Genomic DNA, 23,345 nt, shown 5'->3' on the forward strand with positions numbered 1-23,345 from the left:
CCGGACCATTCCATTTTGTACGAACGAATCTATTATAATTATCTCCAACTCCCTGCTGGCCCATGTTGCTGATGATGACGCAGGGACGGGGTGATGGAGTTTGGTTGGTAGGTTTGAATTGGGCCTTCCCATTGCTGGATGGGTTAGCGTGGTGCTTTTCAGCAGTCGGTTCTTTTTATCACCATTTCCCAATCTCGTTATCGGTGCGGGAGCGTTATCCTTTCGGTTGTTGCGGGATGTTGTAGGGGCTAAAGCCCCAAAGGCGAAGGTTCTCCCACACCCTACCGTAACACGGGTCGTTTTTCTTACCATTCGTTTACTTTCTACCGATTTATTCCTTCCTTTGCTGCGTATCATTCTTGCAGCACTGCCATACGTCACCCCTTTTTTACCAGCCTTTTTGTTCCATGCGTTGCAATACTGTTTCGGGGTGTACTATATATTCTTTTTTTGTCTAGTATTTTACTCAGCCAAATAGAATACTCGTCGAACAACACAAAAAATCGTTATGCTGCATCACCTTAAACGCCCTAGGCGCGTAAGTTGAATAGGGGAAAAAGGTAATACTAAAGAAAAGCCTCCCCAAAAACAACATAACGCTTCACAGCCTCCGCTCGAGAATGGTTTCACTCCCTGCCGGGTCCATCCCCGAATGCGGTCCCCCGAGGATCAGTGGGATTAAATGAATGGTCGCAACCGTAGGATGGATGGGTTGCTCTACGCAAAAGAGCAGCCAACTGAAGGTGGTAGTAAATGCCTCACAATGATTACTGTTGATTGTTTCGACGAAGTGTTGTCTTTCGGGGTTCCGAACGGTGGTTCCTGAAAAGAAAGGGTATCTGAACGGAGGAAACAGCAGGATGTATTACTTTTTTGCCTTAGCGCCTTTCGCAATGAAAGGTGTTGCCGGCGAGGAAGAATCCTTCGAGAAATGCTTGACCGGTCCAGTGGCATCCGATGCACGGTGGTCCAGAGACTGACGTTTGGTTGAGAATTCGATATATGAGAACCCAAAACTTTTTTGTGTGTAGGAAAATAAAAAAAACACACAAAAATCTGACATTTATTGCACCCGATATTTTGTCCCTATTTCAACCTGAAACTTAAATTATATCACAGCATTGAATGGCCACTAGCGACAATTTTAATTTAATATGGTTCTTAACTGTGAATATTTTTTATGTGCGAATGGAGTTTTGCCACCGTATACCAGTTGGGCTAAGTTAAAAATATACACACCATATGAACGATACTTTGAAATATGTTACTGGATATTTCATGGAAATTTATGTCATGTAAATGTTGAGCTGTTCAAAATAGTACATATTGAAAGAAATACTGAATATAGAAAAGAATGTACTTCAATCATAGTATTAAACATAGAACTGTATAATATAAAAACGAACAGTGAAATCCTTATAAGTGATAAGTTAATTTAATTAATGATGTAGTTTGTTGGTGACATCATGGGCTAATTATCCTGCTAGAGACTAACAAAATCAAGGAAACCCAAAAATAACTGGAGTAACCGCTTTAGGTTGTGGTACCACAACATAAAAAGATAAATCAAATGGAATATCCGCTCACAAACATGATCATGAACCACTGTGCGATGGCACGGTTAGTGAAAACTTAAAACCAAGAGCCAAGTGTGAAAGAAAAGGAAACAATTTCCACGCGAAATTATCCTTCTTTCTTAAAATGCCAAAACCAGGGTCGATTACCAAACGGAGAAACACGCATCCAAGTAGGAAAAAAGGTTACTCATTAAAAAGGGCTGCACAGGTTCGTTGGGGTTGAGCAATGGGGTAGACTGGGGGTGATGCTTCCTAGCCTTTCTTTTTCCGAAAGGTGAGCATGATTGAGGTCACTCGTGGTAGAAAAGAAGCCGGAAAGTATTGAAAAAAACGACAATCTAGGTAAAGGGTGAGAACAAACAAAAAAAAAACACGACAGTGTAAAGATGATGGCGATGATGGAAACTCAATTATTTTTATTATACTCTTTTGCAGCGCTACAAGGAACAAAAAGGGCGATTTCTTTCGTTGGGAAATGCTTTAGTTCGGTAGAGGTTTCAATCCGAGAGCGGTTGTCCAGTCATGCACACCTTTCTTGGCAAATGTTGGAACCGTTTTGTGTGAAGGTGTCGCGTTGGGATGGATAAGCGTTATCTCTGTTCGCGCTCTTTTGTCGATATTACAATGATGTTTCCGTTTTTATGTCGAACTTCCGTTGCACTCTTTTCGTTTAAAAGAGAGTTAGCAAAAGAAGAAACGCTTCGTTACAGTGGAAAGTGATTACTTTAGTAAAAGAGAGTAAAAGATGAGGATTAAAAAAAAAAAAAACGCTAACTTCTTTCAATGATGCGAACCAACATGATCCTAGAGTTTTGCTGAATGGTGTAATAAAAAGTAGCGGGGTTGTTTCTTTTACTTTCCTTACACTTCCTTAAGTCACCATCCCATCTAGCACTTTACTTCTCATCAACTTGTTCCCGAATGTCCCGCGGGCATTTGCTTCCCAGTTCGGTCGGTTTGGCTGGGTGGGGCAGTTTTCTCCGCAGCGGTTTATCATCTCGTTTCACACACTTTTTGTGCATCACCTTAGCGCCACCGTACGCTTAACTATCGGCACCGGCCTTTAGGGCAGCTACCCTGCAACTAGTGAAGGTGGTACCGGTGTAAAAGTTTGATTAAAACCGGAGCTAAGAAAACTTTTATTTCTGCTCAATTACAGGATACAATAAAGATAACATAATACGGTGCTGCAGCGATGGAAGGACGGTTCGCTTCGCTTCCGGGCAGTGGAAGTTTTTGGATTTCGGAGACGACGAACCAGCGGCATGCCGTACGCGAGATGAAAGGACGGGCATAAATATTTAAACCGAAATTGCCGTTAATAAACGCTCGTTACGGTTTTATTGTACGATAGGGGGTTGGGTGTTTTTTTTTTTTACTTCGCTAACGTTTTACGTAACCGGTTAAGAATGAAAGCAAAGCGACAGAAAACGGAGTTGTTACTGGAAAATGTTCTAAGTTACGGCGCTATTTAAATCTGAATTAGTGTAAGTGCGTAAGACAGCATGCTGGTGTGAAAATAATTAGAAACTTTGTTCTTTGAGCCGTAGTTTACTGTACAACTATTATACACCGCAGTATATATACTGATTTTCCTTAATTTGCTAAGTGTGAAAAATTGTTGAAATAACAGGAAGTAAATCATTTTCGTTTCAGACAAAAGAATAAAAAAGATATTTCAGCGCTTATCATAAGTTTTTTTTAATGATACTTAAAAAAAGGACAAGGTTCGAAGAAAAATGAATTTATTCGTTTTTGATGGCTGATACCCGGTTACTGTTATCATGGCTTTGTTTCACCATACTTTATACTATCAATTGTGTTTGGGCTAAAACTCTTATGTGTTCGAAATTTCACCTTATGTTCTTGTTCCTACTATACAGCGTTTTAGAATAACTTACCCTTAATTCCTTAATTATACAGTTTTCTTTATTTGTCGACTCGTTTTTCCAATTTGTGTGTTGAAAACTGCACCATAATGTTCATTTCATTCCTTATATACTTTTTTTTGTTATTGTACTCCTGAATGACTGTAATGTGAGTTTTATAGTTTATCTTTTTCTAGTTTGGATATCAATTATCAATATATAAATGTGACAATAAACAATAAAATGTGAGCTAGACTTTTTCAAAACCCAGTGTATGAAAAAAAATAACATTGTATAAAATTTCGTACGCAAAAATATTCTTTTTACATGATGTATTCATTAATCTATAGTGCCCAACTTGTTTTTAGCGACGTCAGATGATGATTTAAACGTGACTTTAGTGGAACTCTATGTGAGCTAATTCTGATCGATTATGTTGTGCTTTGTAGTGTAAATTTCGGGTGAAATTGAAAAGAGCATCGTTGGGTCATTTCAAGAAGGATTATAATGTTTCAAGTCTTTTGAATTAAAATTTTGCACTACTGAGCTTTAATGGGATTGTGAAACAATTGTTGACATTTAAGCAAAGCGAATTCGCTCAATTATTCACATAGAATCTAACAAAAAACAAGTTATTTTCTTACAAATTACTTCTTTTGTTAAACGAATCATCAAACAAAAACTCTTGCAGGACATTTCTATTGTGGGAATGTTAAGAGTGCATCACGTTCTGAAACCCAATTGACGTTTCATAAATTGCTGTCACCCAATTCGTAACAAGGCAAAACAATATTGTATGATCAGTTTGCTTACGGTGCAAATCTTACCGCCTTTGTGTCATATGAAAAGTATGTCACTAATGGGTAAAAGACTGCCAATTAAGACGAAGCGATTACAGACAAAAATATAAATAATTCAACTTTCTGGCTGAAACCCTTTTAAAGTGCACCGTATAGATGACTTGGGCATTCTTATAGCGAAGGTCTTCATCCCTACGATCAATGCTTCAGTTAATTTGCAAGTTCAATAATTCAAGCTTTTATAGAAAGCTTTCCGTACAGATGATCATCCGACAGAAATTATCGTCTCCGTACACTGGCCAGGCGAATCATATGTTTCTACAGGAAAGGCATGATTTTAATGTTACCTTTTACAGACGAGTTCGTGTTCGGTGCAGCAATGTGCAGCAGAGTTGAATCCCAGTGGATCTGTGCAATCTGGGTGAATGAGAAAATTCTCATCAAAAACTGCCACCTCTGAATTCTTCGTTTTGGGCAGCTGATGAATAGGGACCTCGCTGTCAACACGCGATAAAACTTTGCAGAAATCTTGTCTTATTGTCGACCGGCTTCATATATCCGAATCTTGGTGTTCGGGATAATGTTCGGCCTGCACTAAAATTGCCTCCCTAGGCAAAGGTTGCCGTTTTCGGCGATGGGCAAACATTCGATCCGGGAAGCATAGTAATCTGCAAAGTGCAATGGCCCTTACAAGAAGGAGGACTGCATACAATAAAATCGGCCCACTTTGTGAATACCAGAAGGATTGGTGCACTATTTGTAATGGGATTGCATTACACAGAGAAGTGCACATTAGTATGCTCATTGAAGCACTTGGTGTAGCAGGTTCAACTGCTGGAGAAGCCCGTAAGCAACCACAATAAATTTGCATTAAGCCTGCAGGCTGAGAGTGCGTCTTTCTAGGGTGCGTCCGTGGTGGTGTTGGTTTCTTTTCTGGCACGGAAGAAGAATGTGAGCAGAAGGCATACCATACAGCCAAACATACTAACAAGCCGTCTCAGCCCGGCGCCATCTGCAGCATATAAGCACACCCATCACAGTGGGCTCCGGTGTATTGAAATGCACAAAACATTTCCAAGTGCTGGAAGTCGATAGGTGCCCTGTGGCTTTTAAGGTTAAACAGAGCCCATTCACCAGTTTTGCTTTCATAGCAGATGAAATGATATCGAACGACGACTGCACTAGTGCCACGGGTTTCACTGGCCCTCCATCAAATGTTCCTCTCTGCTGGAAGGAAGTTCGCTCACTGATGGGCTTTAATTGATTTTGAACCATTTTTCTACGTTGCTGCTGTGCTCCCAGCATTAAGAACCATGTGCAAGTTATCGCAATCGTCTACCGAATGGCCAAACTTTAAGTGTTTGTAATGGAACATTTGTACGCAGCGTTCGCAGATTCTTGGCCGAATGGGTAAAATATGGTTTAAAGCTATTTGCACTTACGCACTCGACATACACACGAAACGTTCGGTGTGCAATGGAATTACACTGCGAGGAATGGTACACACTTATCACTAACGGTGGAGCTTCAGGAGGGACACACGCTGGGCCATTATCGTTAGTGACTAAAGTGCGTTATTTAAGATGATGTTAGTAAAGGTACCATTTTGCACCGCTTGGTATATGCAATGAATGGCATTAAACAATAAATGTTTAACGCATAGCAAAGAGAGTGAGTGTGGGTGAGTTCAATGAGCAAAGGTAAATAAGACTTGTGTGCTCTGTGATTAGAACTTAAATAAAATTGGTAGTTTAAATTCTGTACACGTGCTAGATACTGATGCGTACTTAAAAAAAGGTAAGTAAAAGAAGATTGAAAATGAACCAGAATGTTAATTTGTTTTCGTGAATTATTGTTTTTAATGGAATTAGATTTTTATGTAGGGAAGACAAAAAAGGGGTGTAAAAGTGTCATCTACGTAACTTATACCATGGTTTATGTCAAAATGCTTAGTCCTTTACAAATATCAGAAAAAGAACGATGTAAATCTCCATTACTTTACCATTCTGACCAATATGGAAGAGGTCTTATTTGTACAAGACCAAGCTTCAAGTGAACATTTCTAACTCAATCGAAATGGATTCAAAAAGTTTTAGCGGATGGAAACATTGTTTCGGATGGGATAATCGTACAGCTAAGTTCTGTGTTTCATTTCAGTAATCAAATTTATTTTCTCTTCAGTTAGCCATTTCATTTCTTCCGCTTGCTCAGTCTTATAACAACTCAGTGTAACATATTCGTAATCTTATCGGTAGTATTACAATTCGTACATTAGTGTCCCTTTGTTTAGATTCACTTTCATCTATAAATCATTTTCGAGGCCTTTTATTTTCCAATTTTCTTTGTAGATTGCTTTTCATTTCGTGTGTTGAACAAAACAAAATTACGTTCATGGTGAGAAGTTTCGTTTAGGCTTATAGATAAAGAAATCGTTATTCACACATTGTGGTGTAGTACAAAAGGAAGCATTTTGATCGTCTTACTTTTGTTTGCTCAGCAAAACAATCGATGCCAAGGGTGTCTTGTCGTTTAATTTTGCTCGCTCTGTTTCCCAATTCACCTAGAGATGACGAGTTGAGTTTACTGTAAAGAGCTGCACGTCAAACACATTTTCGGTATGCACCACTCGCTACGTACATCTTACTCTGCTTTACCTTGCAGAAGGTATTGTATCCACCTACACTAGTTGTACAAATATAAATTAGTTCTATCTACTGTACAAAAAGAATAGATCAGCAGCAAACTGATACATAACTCGTAGAGAAAAAGCAACAAAACCAATTTAGATTATAACAATTCGAGAACGGTTTCTTGAAATTCATCGGACAAGGCTTATTGAAGAATTTAGCAGAAATGCTTATGGCATCCGTGAGATAAAGCTGAAAGCAAACTTATTGAACAAAAATGTAAAAAAATTGCAATTGCACGAGATTACATGTTATTAGTTAGCAGAAAATCATTAACTGAGATTGCGCAATGTAAGAAAACGTTATGGTTATGGATTAATGTAAACGAAGGTAAGGTTCGATTGAAGAACAGCTTCCTTTTATCAGGTGAAATAGTCCTCGGATGAAGATTCCTTTAGTACAAACACATTGCTAAAATAATTGTTTTGTTTGTGGCTAAAAACAAACAGTACAATTATGGATACAAATTTACTTAAGCTAATATGGCGCATCTTAATGATTCATCAAAGCTATAAAAAAAAACAGTTTACCTTCACGGGTTGTTAACATTATTAGTCTACAGTACGTGTTTGCATTTTTTGCTCCATCTTACATGTACAAGTATTGTTGTCATTTCTTACTAGCCTTGTCGTTCATTCGGATTCACATAAATGCTACGACATCTGGTGACTTAGAACATTGGCAAATGAAAAAAAAGAAGTTAAAGACAATTATTTCCCTAATTTTCTGTACAAACACGCCAATTCCCCCGTTTCGCAAAGAGTTTGATTCGATTGCTTCATTGCTACGTGAATATAGTAGGACTCGATTAGCCTATCGCAGTATGGTTCCAGTGCCATGTCCTGTACCTCATCATAACGCTAGCAGGAGCAGAATGAAGTGTGAGTACAGGACGTAGATGAAGAAGTTGGGCGAGTAGTTGTTGACGCTACGCTGCGCTGGAGGCACTGGCAAGGTGTTACTGTTGTTGGCAGCCCCCGGCAGAGGACCTGCCGTTTGGTGCTGGTGCGGGTACTTGTGCGGATGCTGCATCGTCATCGCTGGTGCCGGAGGACGTTGATGGTGATGGTGATGATGGGGTGGACTTTGATGTGGTTGGTGTGAGTAGGAAGCAGGATGCAGTTGGGGCTGTACCTGAGGATGGCCTTGCCCGAAGTGGTACTGGCTCGGGGGTTGATGGTGGAAAGGATTCGTAATGATCGAATGTGCGGACGCGTGCGGTGTGGAGACATTGCCCAGGACACGCTGATGCTGGAGGTAGTCTATGTTCTCGTAGTGGTCAGAGTCGGGATCCACATCGAGACCACCTCCCAGCTGGTGTGCCGTCTGATCCGGGTACTTCAGATCGTACCGCACGGGAAGATCACAGGCAGGCCTCAGCTCACGGTAATCATTCGACAGGACCTGATGTGCAAGGTAACGCTCCAGCTCCAACTTGTCCACCTTCTGCGGCACGATACGCTCGTGCACGTTCTTGCGCTCCTGTAAAATCTTTTTGCGCTCGCGAGACTTCCGTCTGTAGACGATTGCCGCGCCAGCTCCGAGAGCTAACAGTATCAAGCTGAGAAGTATGCTCAGCACTGTCACGAGATGGGCGGGACAGTTTATATCACCTTCGGACATGTTGCGAAGCGTGCGACGCGTCACTAGTCCGTCCTCGTTCAGATCACATCCGATCTCATCCTTATCGATCAGCAACACGGTCGTTATGTTCGAATGATCGGCTAACGATTTCCCCAGGAAGGCAACACCGTCCGGATCGTCGCCATCGTCGTCATCAAGCGTACCGGTCACTAGTCGCCACAGCCAGCGAATGGTGCAGTTGCACACGAGCGGATTTCCGGCCAGCTTCAAGCGCTGCAGGCGATCGAGCGGAAACTGGACGGCATCCAGCGTTAGGAGCGCGTTGCGCCGCATGGAAATGTCAATCAGATGCGGGTTGCCGTGAAACAGGCGCACAGGAAGGGCCGAAAATGAAGGATTGTCGTCGAGCGTCAACACCTGCAGGTGTGTGTTGTCGATAAACGCTCTAGAGGGTTAGTAAAATAGGAAAGAAAAATGAGAAAAGAAAAGCATTAATACATAATCGTTTTTAAAGCCAAGCAATAGTTTCGAAGAATTGATTACTGTGAATAAAATAAATACAAATTTCAAAACTGTTACGAAGGACTTAAAAAAAAGGTTTGTATCGCAAACGTTGCAGAAATGGTATTGCAGTCCACTAACTGGCCAATTTTTACCTTTGGGCTATAATCTCATTATTTGTCAATACATTTCCAATAAATTTGTACCACCTAGTTCTGCGTGTTTAAACTTCGTCAAGCATAAAAATAAAGTTTTTCCAACTGTGCGTTGCGTGACTTTATTTTTCCCCTCCGATTGGTTTGTGCTTAATGAACACGTAATTTAAGTTAAATTAGACCTTAGTATATTGTTCCCAACCGTATAATCTACAATAATGCAACTGATGAGATTGAGATTCAGTTAACTCATTTTTATACTCACAAAAGCCTCTGCAATAGAGCATTTGTTAAAATATCCATTCATCAGCAAGCTTTTTTACAACTCATTGCATTTGATTTTATTTACCATTGTCCACACTAAACCACTGTACGAGGAACATTGTTCGTGTAGCTGTCACGATAATCACGGTTCATGAAGTGTCGCGAGTTACAATGCAAATGCACCATCGCAGTATTTGCTTGACATTCCCGCCAAGGAAATGTTTACGACGTAAAAGGTAAATCGAGCGAATGGTTTGTTTTCGGCTTGTATGTGAAGCGAGTGTCATACGTAAGATAGCATTGTTAATGATGCTCCAATTTATACGGCTCGGTATATGAAAACACGAGCGTAGCAAACAGCAGCATTACGCGGAGTCTGTTTGGTGGGTGGTTAAAGAAGATCCGAAGGGTGAGATCATTGCATTTGGAGCGAATGCGCGTTTTCCACTTCATTTGGGTTGAGGTTTTGGTGCTGCGGTTGAGCTGCTGCCTATCGCATCAAGTTAAGTGATATATTATAATTTAAAAGCATGCGTGTATTCTTCCGCACTACAGAAGCTGCATTTTGAAGTCAAAAGGAAACGAAACAGTGTTACAGGGTTTTACACTTTAGTTTTGACTGGCAGCACACAATTTTTGACGCGCCGCACTCAATTTCTTGTCGCCGGCACATATTTTTGATTACAAGCACCGAATTTTTGAACGGGAGCATTTAATTTTATCAGCCCGATTCTTGAAAGCTTTTAGGCCGCATGTTTATAACCCCCTTGTGAAAGATTGGTTTGAGTTTGAAGCACTTGTTTATATGCAAAATTGTTTGTTTTTTTGGTTACTTGATAATTTTTTGGGCAAAATATATTTAATAAATTATGAGAAAATTTATAAAACATATATTGGGTTACGTATTTGAAGTATTATGCCCAAATCCCTCAAATTGTATGTATGCAACAGATTTGTTTAAATGTGCAGTGGTGGATCCTTGGAAATAAACCTATGTCAATGGGATTGGTTCAACCTAGCTGCCAAATTGTGCTAACCGACAGAATCGCGGCAGATTTGAAATCTTCTCGAGAGTTATTCACGGACAACGGTGTAAAAATTTCGCAAAACTGAATATATTCGCACATAATACTGCTGCTGCTAACAATAGTGTTGTGTGTAATTAGACAGGTACGTAATTGTTCGTTCGAAACTTAGAGAATCTGTTCACCCACGATCTTGTTTACAGGTATCAAAACGTGTTACACTTTTGCAACACATGATCTGCAGTTTGAAATCGTATTCATTTTCTTTAAGTTCATTGTGTGCTTCCAATTAATATGTTTGGTTTATTTTCAATCGTTACAACATTTATTTTATGCTTTGTTCTATTTGTTTTGTATTTGTCGTGCAATTGTTGTCGTACTGACACGCACGCCGTATTGGTTAAACACCATGTCCGCCAACACTTTCAATGTTAATGTGCAGTCGTTGTCTATCCACAAGCGAATGCTATTTACTGCATCATCTGACAAGAGCTTAGGACGTTTACCTCCACGTTTTGCAGCCGCAACCTCCCAAGTCTTTTGGTACTTCTTTATAATATGGTACACTGTTCCTCGATTAATATTGAGCATTTCTGCTATTTCTTTGCCAGATGCACCATTCTCGTACGCTGTAACAACACGGTTTCTATCTACGTCAGACGTAGTTTTGTTACGACGTCGAGGTACAGCCTCCGATGTATCCATGTTTGCTGTAGGATTATCATGTAAACAGAAATATTTCCTTGTTGTATTGCAAGGATAAAATATACATTACCTCTTTTGAATGCGTAGCTTCATGTGTTGCAAAAGTGTAACACGTTTTGATACCTGTAAACAAGATCGTGGGTGAACAGATTCTCTAAGTTTCGAACGAACAATTACGTACCTGTCTAATTACACACAACACTATTGTTAGCAGCAGCAGTATTATGTGCGAATATATTCAGTTTTGCGAAATTTTTCACCGTTGTCCGTGAATAACTCTCGAGAAGATTTCAAATCTGCCGCGATTCTGTCGGTTAGCACAATTTGGCAGCTAGGTTGAACCAATCCCATTGACATAGGTTTATCTCCAAGGATCCACCACTGCACATTTAAACAAATCTGTTGCATGCATACAATTTGAGGGATTTGGGCATAATACTTCAAATACGTAACCCAATATATGTTTTATAAATTTTCTCATAATTTATTAAATATATTTTGCCCAAAAAATTATCAAGTAACCAAAAAAACAAACAATTTTGCATATAAACAAGTGCTTCAAACTCAAACCAATCTTTCACAAGGGGGTTATAAACATGCGGCCTAAAAGCTTTCAAGAATCGGGCTGATAAAATTAAATGCTCCCGTTCAAAAATTCGGTGCTTGTAATCAAAAATATGTGCCGGCGACAAGAAATTGAGTGCGGCGCGTCAAAAAATGTGTGCTGCCAGTCAAAACTAAAGTGTAAAACCCTGTATCATTCTGAAACTTGGAATCGTTCATAGCATTTTATCTTTTTTTAAATTTAATAACCTCACTTAGTTTTTATATGTGGGAATGGGATAAAGTTTAGTATTGCTTTTTGCATTTTAATTTAATTTTTAAGACATAGGCATGATTTCCACGAATACTTCATATTTACTGTTTTCTGTAGAGCAAACATTAGACTTAACTAAAAATATATGATATATGGTATCTCTTAATAGTCGAAGAATACGCTGCATTTTCCGATTTTAATGAAATTTCAGCCAAAAGGACGGTTTGGCCAGCCAGCCTTTGTCTTCATTTCTCGATGCTTCTATGCAAGGTTTTGTGGTTTTACTTGTGTAAAATGAACCATTATTCTGGTGAAGACTTAACTGATGATGGCTCAGAATGTTGAGAAATGGTGTTCCAAGATGTTGATAAACATATAATTGTTGGTACATTGTTAGAACATTCGCTTGTAACCATTGATGCAAAATACTCGTCATACCAAGACGGAATTAGCTCCACAATTTTGTTAACGGAAAATCGTGAGACACCCAAAAAAAATCATGACAGAAAAAAAACCCTTGTGAAGCTTTCATTATGGAACATAGGGTAGAAAATAATTCGCTCTAAACATGAGATCAAATTGACGTACATCTCATAAAATCATTAAAATGATCTCAATTCCCGTTGTCTTGGAAACATTTCATCGTTTAATTTTCCTACCAAGAATTAAAGCGTGAAACATTTGCTCATGGGGCAAATTTTGATGTGCCAATCAGAAAGATGGAAACCAACTGTGTTTCCTAGACATAGCAATATTGAACCTGTCAGAAATAGTTGCTTTCTTCCAAATCACCAACCGCACCGACGACAGGATGTTCTTGCCACAGTTAGCTTGCCATCGGTGTGATCGTGCCAAACAGCGGGCAAACGTGAAAGTGGAATTCACGGTAGCAGTATTTGGCAGCTGCACGCTGACAGAGACTGGTAGCTAGTATACACGCGGGCTAACAATAAAATACTCTTTATGTTTCACCGACGGCAACCGCCGACAACGGTTAGGGTAAGTGCAAAATGGCGTACCGTGCTGAGAAAGCGGCAAGATCGGGTAAAAATAGTTCAACCGATTTCGATCCCAGCTTTCAATGCATCCGCCATTTCACCGTTTGTACAGCTATTGTTCTGTTTCGCGGTACGGCACCATACGAGTGCCGCGGTCCACTCAACCACCCCGGTGTTCCAAGAACACTCCCCTTTCCAAGCACATCCAAGGAATTCGGATGATGAACTATGAACATTTTCTCGCCGTATCGTGCTCACCCTGATGAGATGCTTTTTCCGCGTACACATCGCCAATGTGTATAGGAGCTATTTTTGCCACAAGAACGAGGACATGTAGAACGCGTGCGAAACGGGTATTTTCCCAAATTACACGCGGAAACTTTCACTTGCAGCGCCCTCGGTTGTATTCGGTTGGCTGGGTGATTTGGGTGCACCAGTAATAAGCAGCCGTACAGGGTGTGAACAGGCACGGTATAGAAAGTGCTCCGAATCCTGGGAACGGCTATTCGGGTGCGTAAAATCCATTCCTTGGGCATAGGTTGATTTTAATTTTGAAAATAGTTTGCCAAAATAAAATGAGCACAGGAAATGCACATGTTGGGACGATGACAAAAATGTATGGAACATTATTGCAGTACTTGAAGTTTAATTTAAAAATAGTGATTAAATTCTTGTTTCCACGTAAGATGTCATGTTTTATTGTACGGCAACTTGATAGAGAAGACAGTTAATGATTTTTTAAATATAATTTTAAGAGGGGCAAGCTTCTTTTACTTTAAGATTAAGTACAAGAATCATCATAGAGGGCTATTCTCAAATAAATAAGTATATTTACTTTCTTCCTATATTAAGAGAATCTAGCATATATATTTTTTAATTTTTTTATAAAATTTTTATTATCGTATTTATGTGATCATATTTTGTCTGAAAAGTCTTTTAGTTAGAACACTTTAAGTCCCTGTGAATTCTAATGAAAAATTCGTAATCGCACATGGACGAAAATTTTGATATTTTTTTATATAGCTCTAGAAATTTAATCACTTCCGAAGGAAACATAAATGAAGGTATACCGTGAAGAATTTCTCATTCTCTGTCAATTGCACCGCAGGTTTAAACGACTCGTTCCAGAACATTGATCAAAGAGTAAACGATTTGCGGCCATTTGCGGTACTCGTCGTTAAGCGCTTGGTTACGTGTTGTGAGAGTAATAAAAATATAAAACTTCATCGCCAGTTTGTAAGAATCCGTGTACATCAATGTGTGATACGGTTTAAACAGGATTATGGACCCGTTGTGCCAAGTGGTCGCATTCCTAGACGAACGCACCGCTAATGAAAGTGCCGCCATCTGATGGAGATATTGTGCATTACTTGTGCTCCACATCCGTACAAGTGCGCAGTAAGGGTTGGGGAAAATGCTATAATCCTACCGATCGTTACAAACATTGATGACAGCTCATTTTGGGGAAGCCCTTAGCAGCCGTGGTTTACAGCTTCTCGAACCAGTTTTTAAACGCACGCGAAATGAAGAAAGGACCATAAAGCGACCGGTGATGGGAGCCCGTTCATTTCATGAGCCAGCAACATTTTATCGCGCCAACCATAATGCTCACCGTGCGAGCTACTGAATCACGTTACCGATCGTGGTCCGCCGCTTGCAGGCGGTCGGATGATAACATCATCAACATTTGCTAAGCATAACTGCACCGGAGTCAATGGATTCCTGCAGTTCATAACGAAGCATCGGTGGTACTGACAATCGATTTTCGATGCTCGCACACGTACCGCAACGTGTTCCGTGGTGCAATGGCTGCAATTGCACTTTATTTACACCACGGACATCGGCGACCATGCACCGCTCAGATGAACCGGGTTCGTTCTACCAAACGGCATCGTGGATGCAAAGAGTTCCCGGGAGGGTACGTGAACCAGCGCGCTACTTACCTCGTATCGATGTGCTCCAATCGATCCAACCGGTCCAGATGCAGCTCACGCAGCTGAAACAGATTCTGAAAGGCAACCGCCGGTAGCTCCACGAACGAGTTACCGCTCAGTGTCAGCGTGGTCAGATTGTACAGCTTCGACAGTTGCACCGTTGGGATGGTCTGCAAATGGAGTGAGAGGAAAAACCAACGAAAGCGTCGATCAGAATGTGAAAGTGAAAATTGCTACCCACGGACAGTTATTGCCAAGGGGGGGGGGCATCCACGGGAAGCGGTTGTGGGATTCAATCGAAATAAATTATAAGCATTATCAAGAGTCAAAAGCCGTCCACACTCCATCAGCGGTGTCAATGGGGTGAAAATAATCCCCTTGCGAGTATTGTGATGAATTTTCACGCAGCAGCAAATAAATCGCTGGTGGTGAGGATTCAAGGGTGCGAAAATATTAGAAAAGTCTATTAAATAAATAATAATCCATCACGTTGTTGCTATTGATTAGTAAATTGTTTTAAGTAATAAAATATCTAACCATGTGTGTTGCCTATTTCTAGTGATCGGAGGCGGTTAGCAGGGATCGAAACTATTCGTGGTAGATGTAGGTCATTAGAAAAAGACGAAATGTGTGACTTCACTGACGCTCTATGGCATTTATTTTTTTTTTAAGTACACTGTTTTCTACATTTTTGAAATTATTCAATCACCAATTTTAGCTTAAAACATGTAGAAATCCAAAAGATTTCTAATTTTTTCATCAAAAAAATTGTGTTGATCATTTTTTATGTAGTTTTAACGCACAGTAAGTAACCCTGTTGTTTTTTACTTATAGTGACCCTGCTGTACTTTATAGCTCGAATTGATTTTATAGAATACATTAAGTTAGTTAGTTATGTTACTGAAGTAGCAAGTCATTTGACATAGACTGCTGTTAAAAATTAATATTTCTCTCTCAGAAACTGAACTATTCTGCTAAAGAAATTCACCACCAAAGAAGTATTGTAAATGAATATTTATAACTGGTAACACTATCTGAAATAAATTCATAAAACATTGGGTGGTAAATGTACCACAGCACAATATTTTACAATATTCCGGTTGAACTACAAAAGTGTTAGACGTGTATAAATTAACCCTATAATTAATTATCTAGACAGGCATTCTAGGCATTCTAGATTTAAAAATGTACAAAATAAAATATGATTTGTTCGGGTTGAATATGACAATGTACCTTTTGTATGATATCGAAGAATCATTTGTAAACTATTCCGAGCGTGCTAAGGAAAGTCATTACTTTATTTTTTGTACTTCACATCAAACAGTCTCTCAACCAGAACAGAAATGTCAGTGTAATACCCTATCGATACAAAAACTAAACTTTCCATCCTAACCTAGCAGAGCAGCATTATGAACATAAATCCTTCCCCTTAGTTTACACTCTGCCCAAACCCTATTCAGACCACATTTAAATCTGCCCATCAAGAGCTGAATGGAACTCGATTCCAATCGTTCCTCTCTCTTTCGCTGTTGACGTGTGTCGGCTTTCATCATACGACCTCGTGATGGCCATGTTGATGCATGGTCAAACGCAACGAAACAAATCGCTGCCCGCACCTTCACATCTAAATGATATCGCTTTCTTCACGCGTTCACCAGACCCAAAAAAAGGCCCAAATGGAGTGTCCCCCTAAAACGGTATCTCACAGCACAGATTTAATTGCATGGAAATGGTTTATTAAATTCTATTAATTTGAAATTCAAATCGTATCTATCGAAAGCTGCTCAACCGTGGCTAGTGACGTTGGGATGGTAAATTATGTCTCATGCTCGAATGCAACGCATTGGTCGCTGTCCATGGGTACGAGCTCACAAAAAGAACACGTTTAATTATGCAACGATCGAACGAGCCTTACCGTTAGATTGTTATCCGCCAGGTCGAGAAGCTGCAGGGCGTTTAAACCGCTGAAAGCGCTCCAGTCGAGCTCCATCAGCACGTTCCCGGCCAGCCGGAGTGTGCGCAGCTCGTGCAGGGCGCCGAAGCTATCGTTTGCGACGTACTCGATCAGATTGGTGGACAGGTCGAGATGGCGCAGTGACCGCCCATACTCCAGATTGCCCTCGTACGGTACCTCGAGCAGCTGGTTGTTGGTTAGCAGCAGCGTTTCCAGTGCCACCAGTGGCCTTAACACACCATCCTCGAAGCTCACCAGCCGGTTATTCATCAGCTCGAGCCTTCTTAGGGAGGTTAGCGCCTGAAAGGCGGTCGGATGGATCTGCTCCAGCTGATTGTCACCGAGCCGCAACAGCTCAAGCCGTTTCAACCCTCGGAAGCTGTCCTTAAGCAGACTCTGCAACACATTATGGCTTAGGTTGAGCGCCAGCAGCTTTTCCTGCGATTCGAAGTTTTTCGAACCGAGCGAGTCGATCCGGTTGTGGGACAGATCGAGCGACTCTAGCTGATAGTAGAAGGCCAGCGTAAAGTGTACGTTGGTGATCTGGTTGGCGGTAAGGTTAAGGTACCGCACGTCCGGATTGAGCTGTATCGGTACCACCTCGAGCGATGCGTTTATGCAGGACGTCCGTAGATTGCGATCACTTTCGCAGGTGCAGAGCGAAGGGCAGAAGCTGTTCACCGTTGGTAATCGGGCAAGCGTTAGCAGCACCATCAGCACGGTGAAGGTAACTATCCGATGGAAGGTACACGTGGATCCATTTGCTTCTGCCATGGCGATTGAGCTAATATCTCCTCCGTTGCTGCAGATTCTTTCTCCGGACGATGGGAGCTTATCGTTTGGTTGTGGATTTAGTTTCTTCTTCGTTTGAAGTGTAGGTCGCAACCTTCCAACCACATCCGAAACATTCACCTTCGTTTGGTGGGATACATCTGGGGAGAAAGTTATTAAAAGAGGTAAAAGTGAAGGTGGTTAATGCGCTAATCTTCTTAAGGCATGATAGAAAGGAGTCCGATTATGAGATAAATAAGGCGATTGTGATGGGGAATGATGAATAAAAGCGTGAGATTAGGTGAGAGATGGTATCATAATTTAAAAGCTAGGTTTTGTGCATGATTTCGGGCTATTTACAATCGAAAACAAACGATAAAAAAGTGGATATTTTGACTGTAACGCTCCGTAACGCTTTTCATTTTAAATTATTTGATTTAAAGACAATCTAACTATTCAAATGTCTATGAGATGAATGTTTCCCAGCACGGATTTCATACGACTATGCACATACAAACTTGGTTAAAACAAACCAAGATAGCAATATTGTTACTTCATAAATCATAAGTGATCATAAATCAACGCGACTCATAATCATTTCTGCGTAACCACAAATTAGGCACCGTATCTCTCGAGTGCGGTAAGTGCCACGTTTCCATTCTTAAGCAGCAGATTAAACTCTTCGCCCCAAAATTCAAAGATTTGCGAGCTCCAATTATGATTGAGTGAATGAAACGGCTTGAACAAGTGCTTTCCGTTACCACCGTAACGTCTTCCGTCTACTTAGCTAGGGTCACGGTTCGGTTTCGTAACGTGTAATCTGTCAAAAACTTGTCATTCTTAACACTCGGTTGCCGCGGAATGGTCGTTTGACACGCGAAGTGTAGGTGGGTAAAAGTCACCCAATTTCAATGGGCTACACTAACTTGAACTTGAACTGTTCCGATGGGAAGGTGGATAATATTTTAAAGCCTATGATGAGCCACTCAAAACATAATGAAGACAATCTGCACGTGGCGTGGTGATTGTTTTGAGATGGAAATTATGTTAAAACTTTTTTTCTCTTTTGTTCAAATTACTGTTCTAATGGATGTTCTTCGAGTCTTTTAAGCTGTTTTCCATTTATAACAAGAAGAAGTTAAAGTAAGTCAGTGATATAAAATTAGGTAAATCACCAATTTCCAGCATGAATCAATTATTCTTTACACAACTTGCAGCCAACGAATGGGTGAATGTTTTCAAATAGAAAGTTGCTCTCGAGCCCAGAACGCTCCCAAATTGATGGGAAAGTTTGTTTTTCATTTCGTCTCCAACATTTACTTTCCAAACACTGATTAATGCAAACCACTTGGAGTACGAGTGCCAAACAGGCGCTCCATCCCCGTAAGAAGTGCTTTGGCAATAATTAAAGCAATGACTAAAAGCAACAATGCCGCCAAACAACCTTTAAAGCATTCTGGCGTTTGCGTGCCACAAGTTTTCTGATGGAATAAAATAAATAAATCACAAGCACGAGAACAACGCGTACAACTCGAAAAAACGCGAAGAAATTTGTACGGCCAAAACATTCCACGCTTTACTCGATCGTTGGGAAGCATTGTTTGTTGGGAAAGGGTCATAAGATGGGAGGGTAAAATGTGCCATTGGGAGGTAGTTTTGAAGAAGAAGACAAAACGAATGCCAAATCATCGAATTCCGTAGTAAAAGCAGTTGTAGAATGTTTCCTCCTGGTTGCAGCCTGTCTGGCGTTCCCATTGCCCATTACTGTGGAACAAACGCCATTTTTAAAATCCTGCCTGGGGCCGGTTTCGGGACGGCCAATTTTCTCCATCAGCCTTACGGGAGGGTAGGCCAATGGAAGGGTACGGATTTTCCCCGTTTTATTGTTTCTTCAGCTGTTTCGGTTGAGTCGTACCGTTTAATTTAGAGCCGCCATGCGATGGAGCACATTTTGGCCGGAGCCACTTAGCTAAAAATCCACCCCACAAGTAAAAGGGACAGATTTTACACTTTACGCATAAGTTTGCGAAGGAAAGAGGCGTTTTTTTTTTTTGTGTGTGGCAGATGTAGAATCGTACCGAATATGCTCGCGGGTACCGTTCTGCTGGATGCTGCCTTTCCTTACGAAAGGCGGCTTGGCGGCCCGGAGACCGTTGATTGTTATTTTTAGTTCTGTACGAGACAGAAATTAATTCCCTTCGCCCTGCCATACGCTGTCTGACACCTGTCTGACCTCGTGGAAACAGGAAAAGAAAGGGGAAATCGTAACGGCATTGGAAGGGTTTGGGGCCGTCTGGGAACAATTTACGCATCAGTACTGCAGGGTTCGTCTTTTTCCCTTTTTTTGCCAACCAAATGAGCCAAGACGGATCTAAGATGGGTTTCTTGGGATCTATTGTGCCGCGTAACATTGTTCCTGATGGTGGATGTTAAATTTGGATACTGCGCCGGTTGGATAAATTGGCCGGGAGGTCGCATGATGTAGCCGCAACAGGTTCACCGGGAGGTCGTTTGTCAAGTGTCGCGGATTGTGTGTAACCGTAGTGGAAGATTAATACCTATCCTAGATAAATGGCGACAACTGTTAAAAGCAATTGAGCTGCAACTGGAAGAGTGGAAATAATTTCATATGTTACTGCATAAAACAGTGCATCACGGCGAATATCATTTTAGAAAAAAAACAGAGGAAAATCCAATTTTGATTGAAAATAATTGCTTAAATACGAAAATTTGTAACTAAATAACATTTCTAAAATTTAAATTTATAAAATTAGCTTAAGAAATTTTTTTATGTACTAAATAAATTCACTTCGGGCCCCTTTTTAGATACTCCTTAAAAGAGGCGTCTCCATCGAGACGGTTTTAATATTCATCGCCATCGGTATCATAAATAAGTACGTGAGCTGCATTTGTACTGCAACCCGCTAGAGTATGATGCGGTGGTTTCGAGAGAACAGTGGCACAGGAAGAATATTTCCCATCTTATTCAATAAAAGACAAAGAAAGTACGACGAGAAGTTAGCAATAAAGGGAAACCTCTTTTTATACTGTTTTCGTTAGAAACCCAACGAAGCAAGATGTTGGCGAAAATAACAAACACAGCTTATTGCATGCAGTCAGGCGGTTTACATTTTGTTGCAATTGTGTTACATCGCACACGTAACGTATAAGTTTAAGGTAGGTTCGAAACTGGTCACAAGATCACGTTTGAAATGCTTTTCGGGGGGTAACAGGCGGCATTTTATTGTTCTTTTAAATTATTTTAAATAGTTTAAGCTGCATAATTTGCTTTTTGTTTTAGTTTTACTTTTAAATGTGGCCAATTATTTGGAAGCAGACATCGTTTAACAAAAGTCACCATGATTTTTCAAAACATTTGATAGTCTTTATAGGTTAAGCGACTATTGGCGAGAACTACGAAAGATTTCTTGATTCGCAGAAAGTTCTGTGATGAAATTGTATTATTTTGGAAATAAAACCATGAAGTTATTGAAAACTCTTTCTTGACAAACTGTAATGCAACATTTATAGCTGAAAAATTTCATCTAGAGCCTAGTATCGTAGAAGAATATCGTTTTCCAACAAGAACTGCACTACCACTTTCTACTCCAAAGAGAACAAAATTGTGAGATTGTGTTTCTAGAAATTGATGTTGATACAGGGTTTTCGGGGATTATATTGACAAGTTCAGCGAGTTGTTGTTTTGTTCGGGCATATAATTGACTTGTTCGGCAAGTTATTGAATTGTACAGAAGATGGCGTTGACATGTCCGGGAAAACTGTTGAACGACGGTAGAATGTTATTGTTGGCAACGCGGTTGCTATGGATTTGACAGAAGCTGCGATGCTATTCGCTGTGCACTTTGCTAGCAGCAGTGTTGCCAGCAACATCATTCAACGATTGCTCAATAGTTCTGCCGAACATGTCAACGCCATCGTCTGTACAATTCAATAACTTGACGAACAAGTCAAATATATGCCCGAACAAAACAACAACTCGCTGAACTTGTCAATAAAATCCCCGAAAACCCTGCAATGATAATGATTTGATCTACGTAAACAAAACTAAATCATAAATTGAAATTTGTTTTGTTCGATTATTAGAAGCGGAGTGATTATAATGTTAAAACAATAGTATTGTAATTTTAAAATATCAGTTTGATAGGCTTTGATCAAAACACGTAATGGTAGTGTGAGGATTAGTGTTTCGATAGTACAAGTGGTTTTATTCTAAACTCCTTCAATTGTTCTGAAGATTTTTCCATCGATTCACAGTAAAAGTTCGGTCTCGAGCTTGCAGAAAGAAAACAAAACACTTGAATCTCTCCACCTCTCTATCATCATAACGCAAAGAATTCACGGTCAAATACTTACATCACCCACGTAATGGCTACTCGAATTTCCAGATACTTGCTTGCCTTTTGTTTTCCTTTTTTCCGGTAAAAAAACCCATCGATTTCAACGACACAACAATGGACAAACGATGCTAAAAGTGCCACTTCATGATGGTGGTTGGGAAAATTGTGTACAATACGGAAGACAACGACACAAATGACTTGACGGAAAGCAGTGAACCCACTCGTATGTCTCGAAGCTAATGTCTCAATCGTTGGCCAACGTGATGCGTAAACCGATGCGTGCGCAACGTTGTCACCGTTATGACACATCGGCATTAGGGTCGTTCCTATGCCGGTCGTGTGAGTGATAAATTAGACCGGTGCACAGCTGGCAGATAAAAGTGGTCACGGTGTGTCAATCAAAATCGAGCTAAACGGTATGTTTCATCCTTATGATTCTGCTGCTCATCATCATCAACATCATCGCCATCAATGCAGCGGTATACCGTACGAATTCTTTCTTCCTGCCGTGTCGCTTGAAAGAGCCGTTTCGCCGACGACAAAAGGCAGCATAAAGGAAGATAAGCAAAGGCAGGGAAGAAGATTTATAGCTCGGGAAGACATTACCGGGAAAATGGTTTACTGTTTGCTTGCACCCGCTTTCGTCCGGTTTGCCAAACTTCCTTCCGTTCCCAGCAAGATGATTCAGGTGATGGCAATCCGGGCGCAGGGAATGCAAAGGGCGCGAAGCAATTGTTCGTAAAATTCTAACGTACTCAAATAAACTTAGTTTGTAATGATGTTTGATTTTGCTCTGGTTCGGCAGAAACAGCTTCCCCTGTTTCTAGTGTCTTCACGTTTACAACGATTTTACAATGGAGAACTTTAGTACGGTGGAAGTCATACATTGCTTTATGAGTTAGCAATGGTGCAACGTTCTGTTTCGGGTGGCCACCAGCAGGAAGTATCAGCTCACCCCTCGCGAATATGAAGGTTGGCTGTGTGTGTGTGTGTGTGTGTGTGTGTGTGTGTGTGTGTGTGTGTATTTGCGAAGGGTAGGATAAGAGCAGGTTGATGGTAAAATGATGAGACGGATGATGGTCTGCCTCATCCCAACGAAAGACTTAGGAAAGATTGTTTGATTACATCGGTGTTTGTGTGGGTTGTGTATGTGTTTCATTTAACGAACGACCAATAACTCAATAAAAAAGTTTTACTACTTGTGAACAAATATGGGGAACATGTGCAACAATGGGTTTTGCACCGTAAACACTTTGTTACCTCTATGCACGTATGCCCAATAAACTTCGCAAACTGTATAGCGTTCAAACATGATATGGAATTATGTCTGCATAGTGTACGTGAGAG

At 40.5% G+C, this 23,345-nt stretch overlaps 1 protein-coding gene across 1 annotated transcript; it reads right to left on the reverse strand.

Annotated features, from left to right (window-relative positions):
* Nucleotides 1-7,784: 7,784 nt before the first annotated feature.
* Nucleotides 7,785-17,643, reverse strand: LOC128708242 (nyctalopin-like). Its single transcript, XM_053803202.1, has 3 exons — nucleotides 16,831-17,643; nucleotides 14,925-15,085; nucleotides 7,785-8,961 (listed from the first exon to the last, which is right to left on the reverse strand). Exons 1-3 carry the CDS (start codon nucleotides 17,641-17,643, stop codon nucleotides 7,785-7,787), a joined length of 2,151 nt encoding a protein of 716 aa, XP_053659177.1.
* Between the last annotated feature and the right edge of the window lie 5,702 nt (nucleotides 17,644-23,345).

Source organism: Anopheles marshallii, chromosome 2, assembly GCF_943734725.1.
Source record: "Anopheles marshallii chromosome 2, idAnoMarsDA_429_01, whole genome shotgun sequence".
Classification (NCBI taxonomy): domain Eukaryota; kingdom Metazoa; phylum Arthropoda; class Insecta; order Diptera; family Culicidae; genus Anopheles; species Anopheles marshallii.

What these genes read in the sequence shown, in the direction of transcription:
- LOC128708242 (XM_053803202.1), bottom strand. Translation starts at nt 17,643, where the DNA reads ATGGCAGAAGCAAATGGATCCACGTGTACCTTCCATCGGATAGTTACC. An exon ending in TGGCGGATAACAATCTAACG is followed by an intron (nt 15,086 to 16,830) that starts GTAAGGCTCGTT and finishes CTCCATTTGCAG; the next exon opens with ACCATCCCAACGGTGCAACT. An exon ending in TTGGAGCACATCGATACGAG is followed by an intron (nt 8,962 to 14,924) that starts GTAAGTAGCGCG and finishes CTAACCCTCTAG; the next exon opens with AGCGTTTATCGACAACACAC.